The sequence below is a fragment of the Gasterosteus aculeatus genome, chromosome 8 (assembly GCF_964276395.1).
Source record: "Gasterosteus aculeatus chromosome 8, fGasAcu3.hap1.1, whole genome shotgun sequence".
NCBI classification, from domain to species: domain Eukaryota; kingdom Metazoa; phylum Chordata; class Actinopteri; order Perciformes; family Gasterosteidae; genus Gasterosteus; species Gasterosteus aculeatus.
The window spans coordinates 15,035,899-15,060,803 of record NC_135695.1 but is presented as its reverse complement, the minus strand read 5'-3'; the positions used below and the strand labels follow the sequence as shown (position 1 = coordinate 15,060,803).

The following is a 24,905-nucleotide window of genomic DNA, read 5'->3' as shown; positions in this document are numbered from 1 at the left end:
TCCAACTGCTTTAAGTACAATGGAGGGACGTAATTGGTAAAATCGGCATTAAGCAGGATCGGTCCCGGCTTACGTTCATCTGTAAATACGAGAAGGAAACAGTCCGAGCTAAATTATCCTGGGGATCTCGCTCCTCTCCATCTAGAGAAACACAAGCAAGATGAGGATTTATTTGTCATAATCCGCAGGCTACATACTCCAGTAAACCACTATTGCATTTGCGGGGATTTAAGGCATATTGAGTTGATATAACTGATTTTTATTCAATTTATTTGGAAAGTCTATTATCAGAAATCACAAATTTGCCTCAGCAGGGATCCTCATCTGACGGCTTTAACATGATGTGATATCTCAAGAACGCCTGGAGGGGATTTCATCAAATTTGGCATAAACTCCCGCCTGGACTCAAGGGCGAATCCATTTAGGAGGTCAAAGGTCAATGTCGCTGAGAACACACATCTGTCTCCTTCTGGTGAACACCTTGGGCAAATTTTTTCAAATGTGGCACAAACATCCACCTGCAAATAGAGGTTGAACTGGTTAAAATGTGCTTATTAAAGGTCACGGTTTCTTCACATCACATGATGTGGTCGTATCCAAATGCTTCGTATTGTGAAGAAGTTACAGAATAGTAATGACAATTATGAAGAAGTTATGACATCTTGACTTCCAGTTCATCACTGCTTTGCATTTTCAGCGGCCGCTGTTCTCACTCCACCCATCACAAGTCTTCCACATGTCAAGACTTGTGATGGGTAGGAATCAGCCACAGTAAACAACAACACCTCAGACAATGTGCGAATGTAAAAATGTCCTGTTTTGACACAGCTGTGTGGAGGTGTTTGGATGCAGGCATCTTTACCACTACTTTGGTGTGAGATCACAAAGAAGCCAAAATAAAAATAATGGTTTCAGAAAAGCGAGTGCAAAGACATCAACAGTCTTAAGCTAACTGCCGAAAAAAGGGAAAGAACATGAGGATTCTTTTCACTGAAGGAAAAGGCCAAAAGTCCAATGTTGTCGGTGTGAAGTGTCCTTCCGCCGTACATCTGGCCCACCGGCTTTTCAAATCCCAAGTACATCCTCACAAGGTTGCCCTTAAAGGGACCCTTTTTTCACAGCCTCGGATCCCTTTTGAAAGATTTATCTTTTTTTTAACAGCCACCTCTAAGCCTACATGGAGTGAATATTTAATTCTGAAAGCACAATTATAGTGTAAGAAAACACACTACAATAGCAGCTGCAGCGGAGAAAACCTCTTTTTGTGGTTACCCTGGTACAAGGGGGGGCTGTAATGATGAAAGCCCGGCAAGTGGTTGACAAGTTGTTCACATCAGTGGCGGAGCAGAGTTGCATTGTGCATTAATGTTTCAGGCTTAATTCGGCGATCTCAGCGGTCCCACTAAAGTGTCTTAAATGATTAGTCACCGAAGGCGCTCATTTGCTCAGGTGGCTTTCAAGCTTCTGTACTCTTTAAAGATGTTTCCCTCAAAGGCAGAGAAGCTTTTTCAAATTAGCTGCATTATTAATGCCATTTTAATACATTTTTACAAAGGTCAAGTTTTACAAATCAGGAGAGCTACATGTTTAAGCAGTAAAGATACGATGCTTGCCTTGAGGCTCCTTCAGCAGATCTTGCCTGAGGGCCAGGAAGGAGAATGGGCAAACTAACCAACACCCATAGGACGTACACTTCTTTCTTTGATCCGCTGCCTCTATGGCAACTTCTTAAGGGGAAACCGGCCCGGACGAGACCATAAGTCCCACACCCGCGTTCCTGTCCCACACTTCCCTGGCAGAGCGGATGAAGAGCTCTGCGGCGAATGCCAAAGTGATTTCCTCGGTGGCTTTAGAACTGGTGCTGGATGTCGGCACGGCAGCTTGACAACAGCTAGAAAGGGACAAACTTGATTGCCTCTTTTCCTACTCATTACTACAGTATTTGTCACACAATGTGATGGGATTTCTTATGTCTAGACTTTTAACAGTGCCAGGCGGATGGTAATGGCGACCTCATCCTCATGTCTTACAAGTTACTGACTTTGTTGAGTCTAATCCTAGAATACAAGTCTTTTTTTTAGAGCCAGGGATGTTTGATTATGTGTGGCTGGTCCAAAGGATGTTACCTTTTGATGATTGATGATAACGTAAAGTCAGTAAAGTGAAAAATAAAAACCGCTGCAATTAATTAAAAATGTATTTACAGTCCACTCTTTCCTTTTTCTTTGCAACTTTGGTCTGACATAACGTAACTTTTAACAGACTAAAAGGTTAAAGGCAGTTGAAAATAGGTCAATAAACCTAAGAACCAAGCTTTTAACCTGAAAAGTGAACATCCACAGAACTTTGACAGAACACAGTTAAAAGTGGAGCAAAGTCATTTCTTGCATTCTATTCATCGGATTAGAATGCAAAAACTAAAACCCTTTTTCAATAACGAACCTCCATTGTTGTGAAGCCAGCCAAGACCCAATCTAAATTAAGTTTAGTCAACAACACCTTTTGGACTTCTAAATGAAAATAATGTGCCACCTTTGCTAAATGTCTTTACCCATTCAGAAGACCCAACAGCAGCCGTGCTTAAGAATAAAACAGCCAGGCCACAGCTGCTAGTTAAATCTGGTCTTTTAGTCACACCGTGAATTCCGTATTTTATGGCCATAACTGAAATTTGATACGTAATTTGGTCCATATGTTCCGCACTGTGGTCTTGCAATAAACAAAAAAATCAATATCATTTAAGAAAGCACAATCCTGTGCTAACCGAGAGATTATTCATTGCGATTTTATTTTTTTTGTAAGTCTTGCCAAAGTATTTGTCCTGATCCGACTGAAATGTCTCTTGTCATTGTAGGTGCTACCTGTTGGATGGGATCTCTAAAGGAGCCTGGCTGAACCGCTCCGGCATCATATTCGCAGGGAACGACAAGTGGTCTGTGGACCCACGTGTCTCCATTGTGTCCAGCGTTGGGGATAAACACGAGTACAGCCTTCAGATTCAGAAAGTGGACGTATCTGACGACGGCCAGTACACGTGCTCCATTCAGAGTGAGCGCAACCCTCAGCCAAAGATCCTCAACCTGATCGTAAAAGGTACGTAGGTGTATGAACAGGTAATAGACCGGTGTATATACATATATAGTACATGTCCTCTGCCTTACTATCATCTAACTTTGTCACTTTGTTACTTATTACACGGACCATTTACTTAACATACATTCCATCCTTAATCCAACAATGTCTTGTTGGTCCCTTTCTATCCGGCGCCATCAGTCATTCTCTTGTAGTTGGAGTAAAAACAAGAGCACAAGCTTTTTCTGTATGAAATGATAAAACTACATCTTTTCAGCAGATAACTTTCTGGAGGCAAACTGACATTGCAGCGTTGGATGCCTGTGGGCATTGAAACACAGATAGAAAAAGCTTGTTGTTTTAAATGACTGAAGGCGGACTGTGTAGCTTTAATCAAGCTTATCTGGGGTTTGGTCACAGCAGGTAACAAATAAGATGTGAATCTGAAGGATTTGGTATAGTTATCGATGTGCTATGTGTGTCACTGCTTTCGCGTTGAAGCTTTGGATTTCAGCCCTCGACATAATAAAGTTAAACTGAGCATTTGAGAGGCTGTTCAAATCGGGCTCCATCTTGCAAATCTCTGTGTTTAACAAGGTCAATAGGTGTATTTGGGTTTTATGGGACATTAGGAAGGCTGTTGTGGGCACAGAGAGCTAATCAACAACAGCATCTCTTGTTGGGGTAAGAGGCTGGCGGCTGAGTTTGTAGGCTGGTACCTCTGACTGACAATTAGCAGCCTCAGTAAAAACCCATCTTCCATCTTCCAAGTGCCATATTTCTTTAATCGGTTGATGCAAAGGTTCCACTTGGCTCTAATCTTGTTTGGGCTGTTAACACCCTTGATCAGTTATCAGATCTAAACATATGCATACCAAATGATTCTCATTCGGTCCAAACCGTGGTTTGGATTTCAAAGGAACATATTGTTGGAATTTGCATACTTTCACACAGACAGCATCGTATTTATAGAAGAGTTAAGGGTCAGACTAACTGCTCGCAGAAGTGTGATATGTGAAATATGCAAGTGGAAACGGCTCTCCAGCTGGTATTACAGTTATAACATATGGACTTGGTGTAGGAAAACGATTCAAGGGGGTGTGAGTATGAATGCAGTTTTTTTTTTGTACTAAAACATCACTTTAAACCCTGGAACACAAGCAGAAGGAAGGAAAAGTCACATCAATACACAAACATCCTGGACAGTGTTTTTAGAAAACTGTTATCCTGCGAGGTTGCAGATTTCATTAGGGATGTACACAGTTGTCAAAACAAATCACCATTTACATCCTCAGGTGTTCACACCTGTTAGGAAAACAGAAAGAAACAGAAACAGAACGCTATGGGAGACAACCCCGAAGGCAGGGGGGCCTCAGCGCAGTTTGTGCCTCCGTATTTTGTAAGCGGCTGGCTATCGTGTGTCAACCTCCAACCTCTAGCAATGTACGCCGTGGGTGTTGGATGGCGCTGTGGTTTTGTGTCTACAGGCCTGATTACCTTTTGGTTGGTCAGGAGCACGCGCCGACGCCAAGGGTGCAGCCCTTGCCCCTCCCCTTACAGGAGGTGAGGTTAACAATTCTGTCCCTTATCAGAGGGTCACAGGATTAAAACCTGTCTGTGGTTTGAGGTGATCGCTCAGTAAGGCGCTGAATGTTTATAGACTCGCTTGCAGTTTGTTGATGTGGATGCACATTAGCTCAGTGCCTAAAAATAGCAAATGCCAATTTGCATTTTCAGTTACAGTGGCTGTCCTATAGACCAAAGGTCAGAGGGGCAATCTCTTCAACTGCCAGTGTCGATCATTATACATCTTGTTAGTGATGCTTCAAGCAAGCAGCCCCTTCCTCTACAGCAGAAGCGTTTTCTTTTGCACTTTTTCTGAAACAATGAATGGAAAAAGCAGCTTAAGATTGTATCACGTTTAACAAAGATACATCAAGGAGAAGGTCTGTAAAACAAAAATATAGAGCTCTGGCATCGTATAAGCGTTTGGCAACAACCGTTTTGTTTAGGGACCAGGGGAGAAACGCTTCTAATGGCGTAACCCCGGATGGTGTTAACCTTGAAACTAAGGCGGTTAAAAGGTTAAAAGTCCAGGAGTGAGACCCGAGGCATTGCAGCTTGAAAGGACCCTGGGAACTCACACTTGATGCGTCCAGGGACTGACCCCTGCTTAAACCTTGATAATCAAAGGTGCTGCATCCCAAAGGTGTGTGTGTGTGTATGTGTGACGTTGTACATTTAAGGAGTAACTGCTCACTTAAATATGTTGTAAGTAAGTGACATTTTAAATCCGTCTTAGTCGTATAAATCTGACGTAATATGTTGTATAACTTTTGCAGATAACAAATTTTACTCAAGCAATCTGTCTAGCTTTTAGCTGTGCTACTTAAACTAGCCTCCGCTTCAGCGTCATTCTGGGGCGCGCGTGCCTCTCGGTATACATGGGACGAGCTGCAGTCCGCTGCTTGGCAGGCAGTAATGGTCGCTATAGGCCCACGGGGTTCTTCTAGATGTAGCCTTTCTGAAGTACATTGGGTAATGGGAATCTTACCAGGGGTGTTTCCGGGTCGTGGCAGCTCCTCACCACTGGCCATATGGCCACAATCAAACCCAAGCTAATGTGCCAGCTGTTGGCTTTATAATACGGTTTGCGATGCCCAGAATTCCTGATGGATTTGACCTCGTGGCTGAAATTTGGCAACGTTTTGACCGACAAATACCAATTGTTGCACTCCGGTTCACAAAATGTGACACGTCGGTAATTCAGTGAGAGGCATCACTTACACACCGAGGCAGCCATTTGTATTCCGCAAACAGAAGCTTTATTTTGTCAAACAAAGCTTATAAATAACACCTAACCAGCAGCATACTTCACAAGACATATAAAAGCAAGCGTCTTGAAGCAAGATAATAATTGGACAGTGATACAGGAAAGCAAAAATATCAAAAGTAACTGAGATGAGGATTATGGAATATAACAGTGTAAAAAAGTTGAACACGGTCTCATATGCTTGCTTTCTTTGACTGTTGATGGTGTTATGATTGTGTTATCTAAATCTACCGCGGAGTCATCAGGCAAATGGGTTGCCAGCCTGTGAGACGGAGCTGTGAATCAGAGTGTGAGCTGCAGGCAGCAGGAATGTTATAATACAGATGACTCACTCCGGCTGATGAATGGTGACGGTCATATCCCTGATTGGGCTCTCATGGTAGTCAAGATGTGGTTCATTATATAATCTATACTGTCAGCCTCTCTCCCTTCTTTATTCATATACGTATCCACGCATGTGAGCTCTCAAGGCTCCTCCGTACCGGCGAAACCATATGGTTAGTCTGTTTATTTGCCCCGGGCGTTGTGAATCCTTACCTGTCACTGTGCGATACTTGTGTACACATGCTTAAGCCCACTCATGGAGAACACAGGGATTTCTTTACAGATGAGATGGAGCGAGGGAGCAGCTCTGTCACGTTGGGGAGGCTTCTGGGAGCACGCTGTTCTTTCATCTGCTGAAAGGAAATGGAAGAAAAACGCTGGGCACTTTAATCTGGGCTTTTCAGTCCAAGCATACAACATTTATTAATGCTGTAACACGAATGTTACAGTTGAAGTAAAATGATTTCAAGGCATTGGGTTTTTGGGACTTTTAAGCTTTTACCAGACGGTGCAACACGAGGGGAAACAGAGCAAACGGGAGCAGGAAGGGATTACTGTATATGTAAGTATATGTATGGAAATGCGCAACGGTCTCAACCCATTTCCGGTGCGTAAAAGGATACTTGACCAGCTCATCCTCCGAGTAATTATGCTGACATGTACGTCTGTTCCCACACAGCCGCAGGGCTTGCTTCTGTTTGGTCATGTCATCAATATCCATCCAATTCATACATTTCAGTCAACAATTTCTGACACTGATGAGGCAAATAGAAATATACTCCCCTAAGTTTTTGATCTGGGATCATTTTGTCGTTTGGAAACTAATTTAAAGTTCTACAACTTTCTTTATTTTTTCCCATAATGATTCAATTTTTTTCTTTGCTTTGTCCGCGCTCTATCAGCAAAAACCTCTTAGCTATTAATGACATTGGGAAATTAGGCATTCATTTTGCCACTGCAACCAAGAACATTTCTTTGTAATCACATCCCATGGGGTTTCTGTTTACCTGAGCATGACAACAGTTTACAGCAGCAGGAATTTTTAGTGATCGTCACACTTCTTAACACATGAATCGCGTGCAGCTGCATTAGAGGCAGGAGGTTGGAGATGAGTGTGCCCGCACACGCGTCTCTCACAATCATTTCATCTCTACGTGACACTTACCCCCCTCAAAGACCTTGTGTCACTTCAACAAATTAGACTTTTGCATTCAAGCCACCCCCCCACCGGCATAGCTTTATTGCAACCCTGTGAGAAGTGAGAGAATTATGGAATTCAAAACCCACTGTATTTTTGTTCTTCATTGTTGCTGTAAAATAGAATATATGTAATGTAATGTTTTTCCACAGTGATGCAAATATTTACTTTTATTACATAAAAATTGCAAAACTGTGGAATAATTTGGGAAGTGAAGGATGGAACAGCTTGAGATCCACCAGAGTCAGACTAGGCAATGATCATCAGGGCCATTGGGGGCTGAGGAACTTCTGAAAAGGTCCATGTTTTCCAGCAGGTACATTTGGTTCATGTAGCTGGCGAGCAGTTTAACCCTCCCTTTGAATGCTTGACTTAACGAGATTAGCCTAAGAGGGTTCTGCCTTGTGGCCCTGCACTGGTTACGGCGTCAAACTGGGACATCAGTGACATCCCAGACAACCCTCAGAGCTGTGACCATTACAGTCTCCCGGCCACTCTTTTGCTTTTCTACCCCACTGCACCGCTGATCTTCATCTGCATATCTGCATCTCCACCACGCGTACACCGACCTATTTACAGTCTGTAGTCCTGACCACTATCTGATGGTAGGATACAGAGGAATGACGGATCGGTATCATCTTCCACACATTACATGACAGCCCCCCCATCCTTAGCAGCCATTCCTTTTCCTCGCCCTCTGTTAATTAAGATTGTGGATGTGATAATGTATTAAATATGCACCGCACCTCTCATCTAAGAATATCTTGTCACAGCGAGGAGGGTGGAAGGAGGCAGACTTCCCTTCGGCAGTGACTGCTTACACGGGCACCGGTAATGTGTTTCAAGCTTCCATCAGTTGGCCTGGATGTTGAGCTAAAGCATTCTCTCTGAGGACGCTTGCTGACATATTGTAGTGTGCGTCAGTTGTAATGAATGCAAAGTGCATGTTACCAGCATGCCTTGCTACCAAACTGTCCCAGGATCACGCACTATCGAAATGAACAGCAGTATATCCGATAAGGATTTTATGTAAGACTTTACAGGCCCCTCAGTGTGTGGTAGTTCTTTATAGAGTTAACAATTTAAAAAAAAAGAAAAAGTGAGACATAATCCTGTGTGATGAAAATGCTTTGGACATTAATGTGGATCAGAGCGGCTCCACAGTGAAAACTGGGCGCCCACACCCGTGGAGTGAGTCAGTGTGTGAGGAGTGTTTCTCGGTGAGAAGTGAAGCGGAGGGTTAAACCTCCAAGTCGTCGCTCCTCTCTTTGATGTCAGCACAGAGATGGAGAGGAATTACAGAGCACGACAGAATAAGGCCCAGCAAATCTCTGTTTATTCCAAATGTGCAATGAGTCCGTCACTCTCATTAGTTGCCGGGTGCATTCAAAAAAAGATTACATTTTCTCATGACCGTGGCCCGAAAGTACAGTGCTGACAACCACACTGTAACACAGGTCTTTGAATTAATCCAAAGATTCAACACGTCAGTAATTAAGCTCAAAATTCTTCATCCCTTTCTGTCCTTATAGGGCTGCACAATTAAACAGCATTTACTGTATTTGCAGTATGGCTAAATGCGAATCAACGAAGGGGGCAATCTTATATAAATGTACAAAATGTCAAAATAGGATTTTATATTTAACATTGTTGTGCTGCAGATGTTCACCAGTAAGAGTCAGTCCTCGGAGAACTAGCCAAGAAACAGGAAAATTTCTCAGCAAGTGATTGGATGTGCGTATCAATCAAATGCTTGCCAAAACAAGTCAAGAGGGCAACAAAGAAGCCCACATTGTTATTTTTGAACAAACGGCCACTTCTCTGTGACATCCCGCTACCTCCCAGCAGCTCCTCGAAGGGCGATGATTGGTCCGTGCGCCGGCTCACCAGGCACAAACGCATCATTTAAAGCCGGGAGAAGGGAAGATGTCCTCGCCTGCAGATCCTATTCCACAGACGTCTTTGTTTGGTACGGAACTTCAGAAAAATAACAGAAAAACATTTTCATTCGTTTTTCAAGGACAATTTGAATATGTGTTAAATAGGTATTTCACCAATCACACAATTGCAATATCAGTCGAGGTAACTGCGCGTGACATTATTCCAATCCCAATTATTTGCTGAAAGATGTTATTATATTTACACTTGTTTGGTACTGAAGTAAAGCAACACACTGTAGCAATAGTACCTCATGTGTTGTGAGGGCTGTGAGAAGAGGCTAGTGAATCGGTGTCACTGTCCACAGCTGCAGTAACTGTATCAAGAGTGGAATAATAATGCGTTTAAACAAAGCGGCCTTCCATTAATATTGCAGGGAAAGTGTAAAGAGAATAGGAGTGTGTCTAAAAGGAACAGATTTGCCCCCATGGCCCCTGACATTTAGTTAGCCACTAATCAATGTCACGTGTGTGCGTGGTTTTGAATTCCTATCTGAGAACCTGTAGATCTTTCTCCATTATGTGTTTGCATCTGCATGCCAATGACGCGTGTGCTTTTTTTGTGCATTCGTCAATAGGGGATTGTGTGTTTGTGCACTCGCACTAATGTGAGTCCTCATCATGGAAATGGCTGGTATTAGCCATGATTAATTAAAACGAATAAGGGCAGAGGTCAGCCGCTCGGCTCTCACGTATCTCTTCTCTAGAGAGGGAATAGGTGCAACATGAGTGGAGAGTAACTGAGGCATTTTTTATTTGGGTAACACACTATCACATAATGTGTGACTGTCACACAATTATTCCACTGCATTTCCTTTAACCAGCCAAAATGTTGAGTTTTCTTCATCTCAGATTCCCAGGGACCCATTATGGAAAGATTTACCACTCTGCATGGTGATTTTGGACCAACTTTACTCACCGTGAATTGTGAAGTGATGTTTTTGTACTCTTTGTACTTTGAGGTTCATCAGAATTGTACATCAGACTCATTGTGATGATTCTTCCAAATGGCATAATGGAGTTTGTGCAAAGCAGAAAACCAAGACTCACTCCCTGAGAAATTTCTTGGAAACTCTCCCATTTTAATTAGGTTTCCTTTTTCAACTCATTCTCCACATGGCTGTACTTATGGAAACATTAGATTAACGGGCAGGACATGTTCACATCTGTGTTCACTCACTGCTGCGCATACTAAGTGAAACACACACAAGTGGTAACGGTGCTTTTTGAATTGATAAGCCAATGGGCCAATCTGTATTACAGGTTTCCACCCGCCAAGTGCTGACTGGTCTCTATTTGACTGAGCGTAAACCCAGGTAATAGTACATGTGGGCAGACATGTGGAACCAAGCTGACCAAGCCGTTACTCACACGCTTGCTGCCATGCAACTATTGATTAAAAGTTAAAAAGCCTAAATATCCCTCATATATAGAATAGAATAGAACAGAAGTACTTTATTGATCCCCGAGGGGAAATTCAAGAACGGACGAGCTACTAGGAAGGCTGCCACTCGCTCGGGCGCCGGCACTCGTTGGTGTATGAAAATACATACATACATATATGTATATATGTATGTATGTATGTATGTATATATATGTATGTATGTATGTATATATATGTATGTATGTATGTATATGTATGTATATATGTGTGTGTGTATATATGTATGTGTGTATATATGTATGTATGTATATATATATATATATATATATATATATATATATATATATATATATATATATATATATATAGTCGTTCTAGTCTAACATTAACCGCAATGTCTTGCTTACATCAGTATCAGATTCAATGTCACGACAATTAAAAAAAAAATATCCATACGTTAACTATCTGTAATCAGTTATTGCCGGCACAAATGTCTCCTTGTCACAGTCTTTTTGTCGCACGCCTTCATCAATTTAGGCAGGTGTAAGTGTTAGTTTTAATAATGCTCATTTTAGTGGGACAGATGACTAGTGGACATGAATGAAAGCTTTCTTTAGCCCTTCTTCTCTTGTAAATGTTATGCAATTAAAACCTTGAGAAAATGTAACGAGTAGTATTTACTGTCCGATATGATTTTTATTGAATTCTGGATATCCGCACCAATCGGGGGAAAGCCATGGAGGACGAAACAAAAGGTGCAAATCCGAACACAGAAGTAGGTTCTATCACTTCTGGTTAGATCCAAACTTGTACATCTCTGCAATGTTTATCATACAAAACCACCTTCAATCGACAAGATAGCTGTGAAGCAGATTGGCTGGGGGTGACACATTGGTGGGCGTCCCTGGAACACACTGGCCTTAATTGGGCAGATAAATATCACAGGCTGCGCTCCCTGGCACTACAGCACCCCTGCATACATCACCCTGAATGCGGACTGGCTACCAGCAGTGGAGCGCTTCCCTCCGGTCTCATCGCTGAAATTCATCCAGTGCCTAAAAGTGCAATTAAAGAGCAGCAAGACGTTTCCTCCATCACTCGGCCTCCGTCACTTGTGGCTGTATTAGTGTGCAGTTGAAGAAGCCCTCCCGCTTTGTTAGCGAATCTAATGGTCAGCTTTATTTACAGAGTGTCAGAGGGTGTATTATCAAAGACACAGCAACCAGGCAAAGCAGATAAGAGACCTTCTTAATTAAAATTAGCGCTAATGTTCTGTATGTCCATTATATATGACAATGGGGGATCTTGTCTGGATTCACACTGTGAAAGAACGGCAAGAAGAGACATCTCTATCAGGGTTTTGATAATGAGCAATTTATTAAATAGTCATGACTTTGGCCTTTCCCGAAGCTCTCAGTGGGTGTGAATATCCCCTGATCACCTACACAATGTTTACTCCAAATATTGTCCCTCCAGCCCAAGGGGCAGACCGTGAAAAAAACAAAAAAAAACAGTCGATAGTTGTGGGTGTGCACAGGTACACATACCACACATGTTTCTGCACACACGCTCTGAGAATCACTAATCACTGATCCTTTTCAGCACTCAAACCTTGAATTGTTTGGCAGTCAGTGCTATTCATCATGGACTTGTACAACTCCCCAATGAGGGGAATAAATCAGGACAGAGAGAGAGATAGAAGAACAGAGAGTTTGACAAACAATGCATTAATGTGCTAAGACGCTTTTCTCCCAAAACTTGCCACTTCCCTTTCGTGGAATTTTAGCAAACCAGATGAACAAATCAGATATACAATCATATTTCAAGGTGAGAGCTTTGTTATTTCAAATGGATGGAATACAGAGCATTTTGCATTTCTTCAATGATAAGGGACCCTCGATTAAGCCCAAGCTCTGATATTTCAAAGGACACTCATAACGGCCAAGGACAACTACGACAGTTGACCGTTTCTGTTGCGCTAATGCAAGTTAGTCTTGTATATAGGTGATCCTTTTATACATCAAGTCATTAATTAGGTTATACTGTAAGCCAGTACACGGTGCCAGCACATGGTATATCGTAAGCTGCCCACAGCCAAGCTACTTCTCTAAGACTGGGTGTGCTGCGCGTCTGTTAGCTGCCAACTGCTCTCTCCCCATTAATCACAAACCGGGTTCTAAAGTTTGAACTCTGACCTTCATCGCTGTATCAAGTCTCAATGGCAGATGGAGACAGAGCTTTGTGTGCTCACATCAGATCATCCATTTCTCACACACACACACACACGCGCGCAAACGTGCCGGGAGCGGAGATGCACGGAGGATCACCCATAGCAACGGTCGTTTGGTCACCGGCTGATATTTCGTTGTTGGAGAGCAGCTTGCCCTCTGGGAGTCTCAGTGTTCTACAATAAACTATTAGAAATGAGCCTTTTGCATGGCGGTGCAAATCAAAGACTTGGTTGCCATGCAGCTAATTGAAAAACCAGTGATCATCCTTGAAAGCAAAAGCAGAGTGGCCCATGCTGGGAAACTTTGTTTATCATAAGCAAGATGCTAAGGCTGAAAGACACTGATTAGCATGAATAAATTAAAAACTATTTCAATAAGTGGGTGATAGCTTATCTTTGAATTACATGCCCAGTGCAGCTCACCCATTGAAGATTAATTGCCTCTCACAAGGTATTTCGAAAAGTTCATTTTCATCAATAGATTTCCCTTAATTCATGAATCCCCCAGAAGTGCATGAAATTGGTAACAAGCTCTCCATAATCATGCTTTCTGCATCGTTAACTTCATTGGCAATTACTCATCACATGTATTGGTTGTGACACTGCGGAAGCATGTTATTTTTGCCCCATTAGGTCATGACAGGCATATCATAAATGAATGGTTAATTACCAGTTGAACAGAAATGGCGTTCATAGTTTCTTTGAATTTCTACAAGAAGCCTGCTTAATGGTCAACTATTTTACCAGAACTTTAGAATGGTAAGATCTGCTTCACTGTTGGCCATTTTCATGTTCATAGCATAGTTAGAAGTGGATTTAGTCACAGCACATATTAGTCAACGCTGCCTAGACAGTTTAGATGGCTCTTTTTAAAATAATGGTTTATGTTGTTTTTGGGTGCTAAAGGTAATATTAACTTTCAGGACCGATATGCTTATGGGCTTCGGTTCTGGCAAGTTAGCGAGCTAGCTCTTCCATCTCTAGAGTTGGCTGTTAGTTGTAACTGGTGTAAAGCATGGCTAAATTAGCAAGTTAGGTCAGTAGCCAGCCATCTGCAGCTTAATATTGCATTTGTCTGATGTAATATTGCCCCCCTGTTAGAATGGTAAGGGAAACACCCAACACAGCCAGCTGAATTTTAATACCCTGAGGTGGGTTAGGGTTGTCTTCGGTCTTTCCTTTGTTCGGCTTTTAACATTTAGCTGCAATTATGAAGTTGGCTGAAAAAGGGTGTATGTTATTCTGAAAGAATATATGCCTGGTGCACCTACTATAACACATAACAGTGTAATAGTTGGGTGCGCTTATGGAAATGGAGCAATAATACTTACCAGGTCACACCAACATGAAAAAAGACTATTACAGAGGAATCCGATGTTTAACACAACACTTTGAAAGTGCACTATATTAGAGAAATTGTTAGATCAAAAATGTATCTGTTGAAGTTGGAACTATACAGTGATCATCATACATTCCCGCAATCACACACCATTCATTGGCCCCTCTGGCGAATTTATGCAGTACATTAATATGGGAATCACTGGATTCATCATAGATAATGATACTATTATGGAATAATGTTCATCATCTAATGTGCACTTGCTGGGAATCTATTTGTGTCTTCAGCAGTTTGCTGTCTCCTGCAACCCCTCATATTTCAATTCTTATTTCTTATTAATCTACCCAACATCTTAGCCACAAGGAGATTTTAGAATATAAGAGATGCCAAAACAAGACAAGCAATAAAGGCTGATGAGGTTTTATGTCTTGGCCCTGCCATTTAGCACTTAGTCCACTTCTTCTTTTGCTGCTGGGCTCAAATAAATGGAAAGAGAAAGAAAACATCCCTTTTTCTGAACATTTTTATTACTTTTTTATTATTGGAGTGTGGTTGTGTGTTCTGTTGGAAATGATTGAGATTGATATGTTTAATAATGCTATGAGAGAGCAGCAGGTGTCATTAGAGGTGAACACTTTAGAGGTTCATGGGCTTGGAGACAACTGCTAGATGTCTTTTATTTGAAAGTACACACTGCCAGCACATTGACATGTTTATATATATATATAAAAAAAATCCACTTGTTTCTTTATAATTAGGCCGACAATTTTTCATTTTTATTAATATCAAGTCCATATGACTGATGATATGAGTTCTTCATTAGACGCACCGGTGCTAGTGGTGTCTGGATGGTTTTTTATTGGAGTAGTTCCATTCCAAGTATTAATATGTGTGCAGAGTATTGGGCAGATACCTGATATCTGTATAGTTATCTGTGCATCCCCATTCAAGTTTTTTGTTCTAATACCTAAATCGTAAAGCCTCAGGGCTTTGAATTCAAGACAAAGGCATCTGTCTTTACAGTAAACTTGCTAAGGAGGGCCATGGTACATTGAAAAACCTTGCAAAATGTATTTTTCTACTTGATGAACTTTTCCCAAAGTGAAGTATTCAAATGATCTGTGCCTTCTTCATGACATGGCACAGATAGGTAATCCCTTTGAGGAATACAATCTGTCACTGTTTATGTTTAGTTTCCTTGTTTGACAACTAATTAAACGGCTGGAAGTTGGTTCCATCTCACTGCTCGCAGTGAGGAAAGGGAATTGAAAACCTTTAGGAATAGCAGTGTAGTCTCATTGCTGAGGTTTATATTATGCCCTGAAATCACATGTATATTTTACTGCTTTATATTATGATCCGTCAATATAAAAGTATATAAAACACCTTGTGGTTTATGGAAGCTTTGTAGTTAGTTTAGAATTGCATGAAGCTATTCAAAGATGGCCTCAGGATTTGTTCCCTGTGTCAAGAAAAGCTGAAATTTTGAAATTAAATATGTTTCAAAGTACTTAACGTTGTTGATTAAGCATGATCAGTCCTCAGATCAGTAAGCATCCACATTTTAATAAGGCCATTACTGTATTGTATTTGGACAGGAGATGCTTTGGGCATTAACGGCATCCTTTGTGTTTGGGATGACACTGGACAAATGAAGGATATGAATTACAGAAAATGAAGCCGTAATTTCTCTTTATTTTCTCTACCTACCTCTCTGACTCCTCAGCGTGTTCTGCCATCCATTACGACGAGCGGCCGGGCTTTCCCTCTGTCCTCTAATTGGAAAGCTGGATAGCAGTAGGTTTAGCCAGTAATGGGGTCCTGCAATTTGGTTGCAGAAGTCCTTCTGGAGAGACTTGTCAGAATTTCTACAAGGGCGTAGTTGTGTGCGTCCCACTTTGCAGCCTCAGATGAAAACCCCCGCATTTTAATAATGCAGCTGTAAGCATTTCGTTCAATTCAAGGTGGCGTCATTAGGAGCTCATTTATTCACCCGAGGTGTGTGCCTGGGGGAAGATGACACCGCCCAGATCAGCTGTTGTAGCTCACTCTCAGCACCTCCCGCAGGGTTGGAGAAGGGACAATTAGAGGGAAATGGGCAAACACGACAATCATAGCATTGTTACTGGATTGACACTTAAATAAAACAACATGCTGTGTCTGTAGGTGAGAGAGGAGTTAAACTGATTACAGTTTTAGGGACAGCGCGGTTACGTTCGTTTCTGACTGTTCTGTTGGAGTAGATGTAAAAAAGGGGGAAATGTGGCAATAAGCGAGATGCACCCTAGAACTTAAGGTTTTAGTCTTTGCAGGCTTTTCAAGCTAATGTCTGAACCAATAAATAAGCCAGTCGGAAAGCCTGCAACAATGTCCCAAAAGCATTTCACAGAAGGGACGGACACCAATCAAATAATTTCCTCTTTCATGCCTGGTGGAAGAAGTTACTTACCGTGGTCTTTAGCCAGGCTACTGATCAGAGGAAAAGCACAGTGTAAAACCTCATGAAAAAAGGGGATTCTTAATTTTTACTCTCTGGTTATGTTGAGTATGTGCTGGTAGCCAGATTTTGGAACTCACGTACCATTATTGTTGAATCTACAGAAAGTGAATAAATACACTCAATAAAGACATGCTTTTGAAATAGATAAAATATATTGTCTCATTATGAAAGAGACTTAAGCCCATTGATAATTGATCATCTCTGGGTTTGGCTACTTAACTTGCCCACATTGTAACAGTCCAGCCCCCCCCACTCTACTTGTCAGTCACTTCCCTTCACCTGTTCACTCACCTGCCACTGATTATTAATCAAGCCACTATTTAGACGCCTGCCTCCCAGACACACATTGCCACGTTGTTCTTGGGTTTTCCATGGCAGAGCTGAGCGCTCGCTCACAGACTGATCTCCTGTGACCATCCCCGTTCTTCCCGCCTTGCCTGACTGCCGGTAAACCCACCAGCCTTCTGATCCTGGCTGTTCAACTCTGCCTGCTGTTTCTGGAAGTTTATAGTAAAAGATAAGACTCTCTGGAATTTTTTGTGTTATATTTGGGTCCATATACAACTGGTTTCACAGATGTCAGATCAGTGATACCTCATTGGCAGGGTCTTTGATGCAAATACTCTACACTGGATAACAGTTTTAATACCTCAACCATGTTCTATGTCAATTCATAATAAAACAATGCACTTATAAATAATATGCACATGAAGTGCAAATAAACCGAACACTTGGTAACTTTATTTTATTATTAGTAATTAAAAATTAGGAATGTGTGTTTGCCAAATAGAAAACCCCTTCAGACCTCAATATCAAGTCTCCATATTGTGGCCCTTCAACATCAATGCTTGCAATGTCTCAGCACTGTAACCTAGCAACAAGACTCTTGCTTACATAAGATCTTGTTTAGGGTATTTTTTAATGAGGTACAACAGATGGCAGACTGCTATTTTGCGCATGCCTTAGCTGTGTCCAAATTCCCTCTATTAGTGATTCACCATCTCCTACAGAATGAATAGTTCATATGTAACTGTAGGCAGTAAATATAGATTTTGGACTCATACAAGTTGTTGACATTTTGTGACCTGGATGATGAAATAGTGAACAAATGTCATATCTTAAATTCTTTATATTTGCTCCATACTCTTCTTTCATTCAGTGTTATTAGGGTAGATTTTTTTCAAAAACTATTTGTGGTTTTAGTGGATCAAACCGCTTAAACTTCTGGCAACATAAACCGCTTTAGTTGAATAGCCACTAACACAACTCTGCTAATTTGGTCATAAAACATTTTCCTATGAATTCCTTATAATAAAAGGCCCTTTTATTTTGAAGCGGCAGAAACAAGATATTTTTGGTTTCCATCAGTAGTAACTTGGCCAACTTGGACACCTGATCTCAGCTGTGTTCTGGCCCACTTTTCCTCCCCTCTCCCCAATGCTCTCGCTCGTGTGTCGGGGCAAGATAATGCAAGACCTGCGTTTGATGAATTATTTTGGATTTTGCCCACATGCTGTTCGCACCTCGCCGAGATCCGCTAGCCATCCTACCTGGGGCTCTTCTGTTCTTACTGATCCAGTCCCAATGCGAAAGAAGGTCCGATCTCGGAGCTCATGTACTCGTCAGTTAACGCGTCCTGGCATGATAACACGATTGCATTAAAAAGGCAAATGTAACTGCAGCCCTACTTTCTGAAGCGGTTTAGGTTTAAACGGTTCGATGCAGTAAACCCACAAATAGTTTTTGAAGACATGAAACAAAAGCACGGGTTGTTGTCTGGTGAATAAATGAATATTCTGTTCTTCACAGACATTCCCGCCACGTGTCTAAAGTTTGACTAATTTCTACTGATCTTTTATTCTGTTCCCTTGGAATTTTGCTATTCTCTGCTGGCGCAAACAGTGTCATCCAGTAAAGCAACTGAGCAACAGTAGTTTTGAGCCAAAAAGCTGACAGCTCTTCATCAGAACCCTTTAAAACTTCTCAGTCCCTGCCTGGGAGAGATAGGATCAGTAGACAACCCCCAACATTTTCAATTTTGTGCTATCAGACACTGAGGAGATGTGTCAACAGTAAGTAAACACAGGAGTCTGACAAGCAATAACCTAGATTCAACATCGCCTCCGGTCCTCTCCCATTGAAGGTCCGCCACTTTCATCTCATTTAGATCTACATCGACTGATCAAAAACGACGCCTATTCCCCCGCAAAACAGAAACGCCAGTGATTGTCTCTCATGTCACTGAGGTCTGGATTTTTGCGACATGCGCTCTTACCTGTGTAAAAAACCTGTGCATACATGTCATATCGGTGTGTGCCCACCTGGGAGGAATTCAACTTTATAATATTTAAAAAAACATGCGGTCTATATAATAGAGGGTAAGCAGTGATTTGTGAATCGTAGCTGTTGTATTTCCTTTTGCCATAAAGACTGTAGGTATACGAGTGTTGATGCTCGTAAAGATGCACTATCCTTTATTTAAGTGGAGGCTCCCTACTCTTTATGGTGCTCGTTCAGTCATTGCATTGGGTTTATGGGGGCAAGTTTACGGGCATTGTTAGTGACTAGCGGTGCAGCAGTGGGTCCAAACCAAGAATTGTGTGTCTGCTTCTCTACACAGTACAGCTCTCAATGACAAAAGAGAACACATGACTCCAAAAAGTGATGCCGGGTCTTCAGAGGAACTCTGGAAATTGTGGAATCAACTTTTCTTTTGTTGTTTTTTATAGCAGCGTTCAGGAGGGATCAGAGGGTCCAGAATAGTTGGAAGCCACGGACGACTCAGAAGCCATTACTGTATAGCACAGACCACTGCAGAAACACTCCCTCACAGATTCAAATCTTGCAGATTAAAAGAGTGTCTCATAAGCCTATATTCGTGTGCACGTCCACCCGCGTGCCTGCGTGTGTGCGCTCAGTTAAATGTATTTAAACGCCTTTGTGGGCGGCTGCATGTGTGTCTGTGTGTGTTTGAAGCAGCCTAAATACCGGAGCTTTTAACATCAAAGCTTCAAGAGGATTTAAGTGCTTAGAATCTTGTCAATTATGATTGTAAGCGATGTCCAGCAGGGACTGCTGATGACGTTTCCTCAGTAGAAAAAGAACTTCTCTTTTTCTTTTATGAAAATATGCTTTTAAAGGGCTTTGATTTATGATGCACAGCTTCCAGGCTGGCTGAAGTGAAGCCTGGTAGCAGACCCGTGACTCACTGGTCTGGTTTTGTTCTTGTGCATAGCGGTTTGGGAATGACTGACCCCATTGAAGCCTTTTGTGTGTGGAACTGACTGACTGCCAAGGTCTGTCACAAAATATTAAACAAAGTTACGGTTACGTCATCACTGCTCACAATATGTCGACATGCCTGAGCCCGAACACAAAAGGAATTATACCTATGAAGAAAAAAGTTGAGTTTCTCATTCCCTGTGAGCAGACACAGGCTATCAAGCTATGTTAGCTGACATGTTAGCAACTAATAGAGGGCCCAAATAACTAAAGCCCGGCTACAAGTGCACGGTGAAGCATTCAGGCGATGTCCAAAAACATTTTTGCATTTTGAATTATTAATTTCAAACCAATTTTAGCTTATGAAGTGTTAATAGGCAAAAATAGATTGAATAGATTACATTCTTCCTATTGGTCCGGTTTTAAAGTACACCACACACTGTCAGACTGAAACAAATGCAGTGGACATAGATATTTCACATCCACAATTAATGCAATATGGAAATGAACTGTGACATTTATTCATTTTTTCAAGAACTAAGTTAACATTTTGCTGTGATGCTTATTTCCTACAGTGGTTTATTCTTGGGGAACCCAGGAAGCCCAGTCGGTGGTCTTTGTATGTTATGTCAAAACAACCCAACAAGTAATGTTTCAACAATAATAGTCAAACTTCATGATCTAGTCTGCGTATAAGGTGCCCAGTGTGATTTAACACAAAGTGAGAGGTCATTTTAGTACAGCTCGTTCTGTGCTTGAATGACCCCTCACTGAAAAACCCACCTGTCACCGGACAAGATATCTAACATACCTCACTGTCGAATGTAATATCACTTAAAGGTGATGTTGGCGAAGGAGCCGTGCATCACAGATTTGGAGTGCTGATCCTGTGTATTTCTGTTTTCTTTTTCTTTTTTTGTAGTTCCTCCCAAGATATATGACATTTCCTCCGACATCACGGTAAACGAGGGCAACAACGTGTCGCTCATCTGTACGGCCAGTGGGAAACCCGAGCCGAGCATTTCCTGGAGACACATAACCCCATTAGGTGAGTTCACTCTCCGTCTCACATACCTATGCTAATGGACGGGTGGATTGAGAGAGGAAACGAGGAAGCATGGACAGGATCAATAAGTGATGGACTAATGGGGGGAGAGGACTGGTAGTTAGGCTGTGGATGAAGAGATGGAAAGGAGGAAGCAAGGTTGAGGTTGGAAAGATTCACGGCAACAAACACACGTGATGATGCAATATTTAAGGACAATTATTTTTCAGTTATGAAATAGATTCCACCCAATATCAGTTACCGCTTTACCTATAAACATTTGTCGAGATACAATGTACCTACTTACATTAGTATGGAATTTTTTAGTGACAGCAGAAAAAAAATCCAGTATATATTTTTTTAATTAAAGATTTGTGATATCTGAAAAACACTGTTAACCGACATGAGGGAGCCTGAATGTTCATTTTAATCTGATAATTTATTGATTATAATATAAAAGGACAATGTGCAAGATTAGCGATGCACCTTATATAATAAGTTCTTTACTTCGACGTATAGCGACTCCAGCTCAGACACACGTCACGGCAGAGAAAGGGTGGCTACATTTCACTCCGATGGATGTGGAGATCTCTCATTGTCACAAATGACATAAAACCCGCCAAAGGAAAGGAGGTAATACCAGCAATTTGTCAAAACATTCGGCCGGCGAGCAGAACAGAAATGTGCAGAAATGCAGAGTATACGGCTGTTTGTCAGGCAGCCGTCCAACCTCGTCCACTGCAGGTGACCTGAGCAGCCACCTACAGGTTAATAATGACAATTGGCTAATCAGTGAAAGCTAGTCAACAGCTAATTGTCTTGGTGCGATTGTATTTCACAGGATTTGTGTACTTTTTCTGGAAGTCATGTTTTGAGTTTATTGAATCATTGAACCATAAGTTAGTTGACAATCCATGTTTTACTTGATTTAAAGTAATCAAATGATCAACCTTGTGACTACTCTTCACACCTGGCATAGAGGGAAACAGTTAGACCACTATTTGACCTGTTATTAACCACTCTATTAGTCTATATTAATACATCTATGGCTTCATCTATGGCTGTTAATGACCTTATCTAAAGGACCCCTATAGGGTTTTACCTTCATGTGCATGAAATCTGCACAAGGAAAAGATTACCCTTTTTTTAAATTGAATGTAGCTATCCTGGGAAAATGTGTTGCGTAAGTATTAATATTTAAAAAATGTGAAATATCCCCTGGAACGTTCCTACTTCTCACCTCAGTGGTTAACGAATAAAAAGCCAGAGCACATTCACTCCAAAAAATCAAACAAGCCGTTCTTTATTAAGTAGTTCTGCCATAACAAATTCATCTCTCATCACTGCCGAGGACCCTCCCATTTGCTCTGGCATTTACGGTGAATTAACAAAGAGTTTTTATTACCATTATAATTTATTTTGGTGGCTCCTATTAAGTGCTCGGAGTCCTGAATCCCCCCTTTGAAATGCCTTTAACTGTTGCTGCCCCCCACCCTTCTACTTCACCCTCATTTTCATATTAATGGATTAGAGCACGCTGTGCTTATCTGATAGCGGTGAGGATGACTGCATTTATCTTATGGCTGTCAAATCCTCCTCTCTGGTGTGCTGGCCCTGATTGCGTTAGGGGAGTTTTCAGAAGATGATCAAAAGAGCCATCCTCAGAGTCCGAGTGGCAGTCACTCTTTCTTCTTTGAAGTGTCCGCACTTTGAAGTACGCCGGGAAATAAATGATATGCTGGTCAAATGAAAGGGGCCCGGGACAAAATGTAATCACAGGCCGTCTCCCAGCACATCAGAAAGGAAGCCATTTGCCGTGGGATCTTTGAGGTGCTTATTGTTGTAAGGGCCATTTGTCCAAAGGACATGGTACAACTGAAAGGTTGTAATAGGCTAATTACCTATCGATGGAATTCAATTACAAATGTTGGATGTGCAAAACTGCTCCAGCCAGTGAGTGCACGTGGGAAGCTGAATGTGGAGGCGAAGCATATGGACACAGTCATGTCAGTTATGAATGTCACTTCAATAAAAGCAGACACCCCCAACTGAACTACTTAAGCTACCGTTAAGGGAAAATGGAACTGCAGGTTGCTTTTCACCATTGGAAAAATGACAACATGTTGTAAATGGTCATAATACCGGTCATCTCAAGAAAATTGTAAACCCTGCTAAACTTAAAATGTGTACAGATGGAGAGTTTTAGGTGAAAATCCAATGACTACTAGAATGAGGTCTCGATCCCAAAACTGGCATTACCAAAATTTGCTTTGTTAATTAAAGTTTTGCGGCTGACAAAAGTTTGGAGACCGTTGTATTACACTGTGCACGCGCTGTGTATGTCCGCATATATGCATCTGCATGCACGCACGTGTTGGGGCGGAACTGCCGTGTACAAAATCATTATTTCAGTACAAATCATTATTTTTTTATTTATTTTCATAAATTTCAGACTTTCTTGGTGGGAAGGGAGCCCCCCCCTTGTTCATTGGTAGGGGAAACACTGCCATGCTATTACAGAAAATATAAGCAAATACACAAATACTTTGAGTTAAACACAATGGAAATCCTCAATTATTATTGACCCGTTGTGTTCTGTGGACACAATCTATAGGACAAACTTTTATTTGAAGAAATGAACACAAGTAGATTTATTTGCTTATTTACTGTACTCCCCTCCCGCCCCCCTATTAGCTTACTGGGGTTCATTTGGTATTTTCAGTCAAACATTTTGTATTGTGAATTTGTATAGAAACCATGATTTTTGTTTGATGAATCGTATCAGCACTCTCCAGCACATTATTCGTGCTACCTTTACTCGGTTGGAACAACTACTTTCATTGACATGAGGCCAAGCAGGTGATGTGGCTATAAAGTCACAAATAGGTCCAAATGGCAAGCCATCCATTCTAGGTGGAAGTGGGGCTATTTTGACTGCTGCAGCAGTCGGGGAAGTTTGACAGGGTGATAAATTGCCTTGACTGACTGTCAAGTGCCTATTCCCCCCTCCGACTGTTTTGTGTTTGCTTTTTTTCCTTCTTTCCGCTTCCTGCCAACCAAAAATGAACTTTGTGCCTCCAGTGAAGTGTGGCCGTGAACTGTTTATTGAGATGGTATTTCTGGCCTGGGATGTGTGCATATTAAGTCAATAAATAGTCTTCAGTCGGAGGGATGCAAACTGAGGCAAGCACTCGTAACACATAGATCATCTTTGTTGACATTCCACTAGGAGAAGAAAGGGTGTCAGCATATGTCTGGAGCTCAGTTGGCTTGACGAAGTATGGTTGCACAGTTTAATTACCCATGTAGAAATTGTGCTTGGCAGTGAAGTCCTCCGGAGTTTGGGGTGATTGCTGCGTGATAAGGTTGCTCATGACTGGAAAGCCTGCGAGAGTCCCTTTATCAGCCGGTGAGATCTGGACGTGCAAAGGAAAACTTTCTCTCACTAGTTCTCATTTAACATTTTTGCCCTTGAGCAAGGATTCCACCCCCGGCTGCTCCAGTGCTGCAGCTGTCACCAGTTAGAAAGAATTCCTGGGAAGCCTGAAAGTTTGTGTTTATCAATGCGATCATTTTGGATCCTGCAGCTTCTACTTAAGGATTTATGATCTTCTCAAACTGCTTGTTTGGTTAAAAACAAGCTGGATAGAGAGATACCAATAGAAGGACTATGGCGATAATACTTTAGCGGTTAGCTTATATGACACGTCAGCCTTTCGGAGTATCTCATAAACACTATGACTTGGTTCCTCACCAGTCTTCAGGTCATAGGGAGGGGGCTAAAACTGTCCTTGATAAAGTTTGTTTCAGATTGGTTGGCT

The 24,905-nt window shown here is 41.7% G+C and overlaps 1 protein-coding gene across 2 annotated transcripts in view; it reads left to right on the top strand.

The window, feature by feature from the left end:
• The window catches only part of negr1 (neuronal growth regulator 1), a 114,061-nt gene that overhangs the window by 31,566 nt on the left and 57,590 nt on the right, over positions 1 to 24,905 (top strand). For both annotated transcript variants that reach the window (XM_040184261.2, XM_040184260.2), the window contains exons 2-3: positions 2,855 to 3,093; positions 20,962 to 21,087. In XM_040184261.2, the coding sequence (XP_040040195.2) occupies positions 2,855 to 3,093; positions 20,962 to 21,087 (365 nt within the window). The remainder of the gene's footprint in view (positions 1 to 2,854; positions 3,094 to 20,961; positions 21,088 to 24,905) is intronic.